A 4,942-nucleotide genomic window follows, 5' to 3' on the forward strand; every position below is an offset into this window, starting at 1 on the left:
GCAGAACATCACACACACAAGTCTGGTTTCCATGACTTTAGAGGACTTTAGACTCATTTTCTGGGGACTTCATCTACTACTGCCTGAACCCTAACCTCATCCCAACACGTCTTCACCCTAAAAAGTCATAATTTACATTAAAGTAATTTTCTTTTTGTCCCCATAAGGAAGACAAGACCCCATAATGTGACTGTGTAAACAGATTTAAGTCCTCACAACCTGAGTAATACCTAAAAAACACTTCCTGTAGGTCCTGGTATTGTTCTCCAAGGAACTTTGGGAGCTGAATTTAACCAAAACAACCCACTTTTACCCATATTATTCTTTCTGTTGCAAATGGAATTAAGGCTACATCTATATTACACAATTTGTATTTTAAAAAATGCATCATTTCTGCTCAGGACAGGCCTATTATCCAGATTCCGCTTGTGTTAAAGAGCCAGGGTAGTGTGTGTAGTTTTTAAACACTGAAAAATTGCTTAATATGATCTTTATGGTGGAGGCAGCGATGGATCAACAGAGTCCAAAGTGACCAGCCGAACTGATAAGATAAAGACAAATAGAGGGAAAAAATGCAATTTTTTGTTATTCTTTATTCCAAGTGAACAATGTGGATCATAATACATAAATATCAACACCCTGCAAAACAGAGCGTGAACAGTATCCAACATGTTTCATGTGTAAAACGCTTCTTTTTGAAGCAATAGTTCACCTTTCTTTGTTTATCTTGTTTTCAGTCTCACAGTCTCAAATCTGGTCAGTGTCCATTTCAGGCTTCAGGGAAAAGGACCATTTAAAGTGCATTCTGTGTGGTCAGAGAGGGGCGAGATGGACTCTGACACAGGTCGCTAGCTAATGACCGACTATTTTCCTGCGGGGGCTAACTGGGGACCTTGTTCGTCAACATGCTTACACATTTACTACATGACATACTGGGGAGCTTCTCTGTGTCGGGGATGAAATCACAGCTTCCCTCAGTAAAAAACATTCTGACCTTTTAGAGCCAAAAACAAAGTGACGGCTATTTTTGGCAGCTTTTTAAAAATAAAATATTCTGTACTGAACTGTTGATTTGTGTCATACAGAACCTTTTATCACAGCTAATTCTGCACATACCAAACAACAACTAAAACATAAGACTTGAAATGAAGAAAATTGGACGTCATGGTTCACAGAGGTCAAACGAATAGCTAGCTAGCGAGCATTACTGCTAAGTCACTGTAAGTGGTAAGTTAGCACCACGCAGCACAGACACTGTATGCCTGTGCCATGTCGTGTATATATTTACTGTAGCTAGCTAAAGTTAGCTAAAGAATTTAGCTTGCAGGCAGGGGCAGCAAACTAAAGTTAGCACAGTGGCTAATTTTACATTTATTGCGAATGACCAAACAGGGTTTTAATCAGCTGGAGCAGCAACATGTGTTAGCGAGTTTGCTAGAGAGGAGATGAACATATCAGCTGATGTGTTGGAATAAAATTAGACTACTTATTCGATTAGAAATAAGTGGGTTAGACCATTATTTTAAGTAAAGGTTAGCCTAGCTTGCCAGATCAGCTACGACTTAGCAACCTGAATGAATCCAGTAAGAGCTGATAATGTATATTTAGCAACGTTTTACCAATATCATATTTTTGAGTGCAGTGACTTCACTAAGATTTGCATCTTTTTAAGACCTGATAACACAGTTTATCAGGAGATTGTCTATTTTTATCATTACTTATTGAGCATTAAAATGGCATATTGGCTCACACCATTACATTTGTAATAACCAAGCTAATTGAGAAAAAAGGTCCTTTCTAATCCCAGTTGATCAGTTTAAACTGTAAAGTTAGGGATGAATTTGGAAGAAATGTGGAGTTTGTATCTCGTTGTGGACATCTGCATATGTCATCAACAATGTGCATTTGTGAGATTAAAGTTGAAAATGAAAGCATAAAATAAAGCTTCCATTCCAATTGACTGAATACGCCCATTTAAAAAAAAACCCATCAACATGAAAATAAATTGCACAAGAAAAACACATCTGTTGTGCAAAAGCCTTGATTTGCATCATTTGCCCTCTTCTAGGGCTGCACTGAATCTTTGACTATTAATCAATTACTAAATTAAGCTGCATCTGTTTTGAAAGTTGATTAATTGATGTGTGTTTTTGTTTCACAAAATAAGATACGCTCCCTGATTTTCTCATCTTCTTAAATGTGAAAATCTTCTCCAGAACATCATCATCATTTCAAGATTTGATCAACTGAGAAAATAACGGACAGATTCATTGATTATGAAAACAATCGTTATAGTTGCGGCCCGACGCTCGTCTTGTGCATCTTGTATTGAGTGTAAACTTGTGGACTCAACTGTTGTGCAACATACTGTTATCATACCTCAGGGGGTGGAAAAGAAAGTTGTACACTATTTTGACTAATGATGTCCTTTGCTACGTTTGTATAGTGGTAGCACTTTTTCTGGATCATTGTAGTAAGGCTCAGTTTCTCTGTAGCGTAAACCTCGGCTTGAGGAAGGTGTTTGTAGTTGATTGTGAGGCTGTAAAGTGTCTATAGAAAAGGAATGTATTCTATATGCCCGTCACCACAGATCAGTTTATCTATAGACCTGCTTTAAAGCTCCTTATTCTGCTAAGATTTGTCTGTGTGTACAAGTAAATTTACTTCTACAACTTTCCATTGCCCCGTTATAAAGATGCACATAGTTTAAAGGATTGTCTCAAATTTATATAATATATTAAAGAGAAGTCTTCAGTGTAAACGTGAGTTTGCTGCTGTAAAGCATAATACTGCCTTTAAAATGACTTGTTTGCTGACAGGAAAAGTCCACAGAGCCTAAATCCATCCCCACTGTCCTCCGTGGTAAGCAAACGCCACGAGATCCCAACAGTTCTGCTGCAGAACTCAGTCAAACTTTAAAAAAAGGCAGAACAACCGGACGGGAATTGTTGCGTCTCTTTGCGCGGCAAAGCACGATAAAGCGGCCGACTGTACACAGTTCACACTCCGCTCTCGTGTTGCCTCAGATCCACCTCACATTTAGATTTAGTTTCTCCCGCTCCACTCCCCGGCACATCATCTCTTCTTCTTCTGCTGCCGCAGCATTTTTCTCCGCTTGATGATCATGGCGTGCAGCTTCTGCAGGCCTTCCTGCAGTCCCTCGCCGATGATGGCGCACGCCGACTGAAGGTGCCAGGGCGTGGCGCTGCTGAGCTCGCCCAGAGCCAACATGCTCTCCATGTCGGCGAGACTCAGCGAGTTCCTCAGGTCCTGCTTGTTCGCCACCACGAGAACCGGCACGCCTTGGTTCTCCGCCAGCCGCGTGATCTTGTGCAGCTCCGTCTTGGCCTCCTCGACGCGCTCCGTGTCCACGGAGTCCACCACGAACACGATGCCGTCGGCGCAGCGCGTGTAGGAGCGCCACAGCGGCCGCAGCTTCTCCTGGCCGCCGACGTCCCAGAAGTGGAAGGACGCCGTCCGCCGGCCTCCTCCGATGGACACCTTGATCTTCTCCGCGTTGAAACCCTTGGTCGGGACGGTGTTCACGAACTCGTTGAAGCGCAGGCGATACAGCACGGTGGTCTTGCCGGCGCAGTCCAGCCCGAGAATGACGATGTGTAGAGCCTTGAAGGAGGGGAGGCACGGGAGGAGGGGCTGGTGATCTGATAATCCGTTCCCCATTTTAGCCCACAGAGCAGCAGGTCGTCACCCAGAAATATTCAGCACGCTGTTTTCATTCCCCCGGGGGAGTGCAGCTCTCAAGCCTGGTGGGGTCAACACAATACACATAATGAGCTCGGAGCACACAAACACAACACTGAATCACAAAAGACCAAACACTCCAACAAGTCACTATAACCCCCCTCTCTCCTCCCCTCCTATCTTCTCTTTTCACCACACATCCTCACATTAATCCTGCAGTGAGGGAATGAATGGGGGAATAAAAGATGAATGAGAAATAAAACAGCAAGGATGGATGGCACCTCATTTACACATGCAGCGCTACAGTGGCCAACGGGGGATTTCATAGGCTAATTTCTATTCAGAGTGAGATTCGAGTGAACAACAGGGATGGAGGCGTTCGGATGTCTCGGGATAAAAAAAAATCCCAGATTGAGCTGATCATAGAGTCTTCAGAGACAGATGAGAGGAGCGGCACAGCAGCGCACTGTCAGGGACACCATACAGTAGCTTTAAAGAATGATGGGGGGGGGGGGGGTGTTGCCGGGCAACGCTGCCTGACCGAATTTCAATCACATGTGTTATTCAAATGTATAAATCAGGCAGCACCTGCGAAAGTGCTACAAATACGGCTAAAAAACACATGCGTAGTATTGTGGTTAATTCGGCGTACATGTGGCGCATATGTGACAATTCAATATAAATAAAACCACGACTTTTTTCCAGCCTCCCTGAATGACTCTGGATGCAGTTAACAGGTGAATTCTCAAAAATAAGTGGACACTTAAATGTAAGAAAATATTCCGTGTTTTTTGCTGTGTTCACAACAAGTGTCAACACACGTTAAATAGCACAAATAAAGCACCTAAAATATGGTGTGTGTGTTTTTAAATGGAGTCCAGCGTCTCTGCTAAACCAAAAACCACAGGCTCCATTTGTGGCCGTGAAGCCAACAAGTGTTAAAGATAATAATAATAATAATAATTGAAGTTTGTGACGCCGCTTAGCTAACAATTTAACTTAGCTTTAATGCTAAATGACAACACGATACAGAGGACGTTAATTAGCTTGTGTAAATTGCCGTTGCGTTCAAAGAAATACGTCAAATACGTCAAGTTTAAAGGCAGATATCGCGATATTTTTCTACACTTAAAAAACACAGCCGCACATTTCTTAAACACTTACCCGCACAAACAGAGTTAGTCCATTAGAGACGACGTGACCGTGTCTCCAGCTCCGTGTCTCCCACTTTCACCATGTC

At 42.7% G+C, this 4,942-nt stretch overlaps 1 protein-coding gene across 1 annotated transcript; it reads right to left on the reverse strand.

Annotated features, from left to right (window-relative positions):
- Positions 1 to 618: 618 nt before the first annotated feature.
- Positions 619 to 4,942, reverse strand: arl4ab (ADP-ribosylation factor-like 4ab). The gene is made up of 2 exons (XM_083899737.1): positions 4,867 to 4,942; positions 619 to 3,764 (listed from the first exon to the last, which is right to left on the reverse strand). The coding sequence occupies exon 2, from the start codon at positions 3,679 to 3,681 to the stop codon at positions 3,076 to 3,078; it is 606 nt and encodes a 201-aa protein (XP_083755863.1). The 5' UTR covers positions 3,682 to 3,764; positions 4,867 to 4,942; the 3' UTR covers positions 619 to 3,075.

Source organism: Microchirus variegatus (genome assembly GCF_963457635.1).
Source record: "Microchirus variegatus genome assembly, chromosome: 13".
Classification (NCBI taxonomy): domain Eukaryota; kingdom Metazoa; phylum Chordata; class Actinopteri; order Pleuronectiformes; family Soleidae; genus Microchirus; species Microchirus variegatus.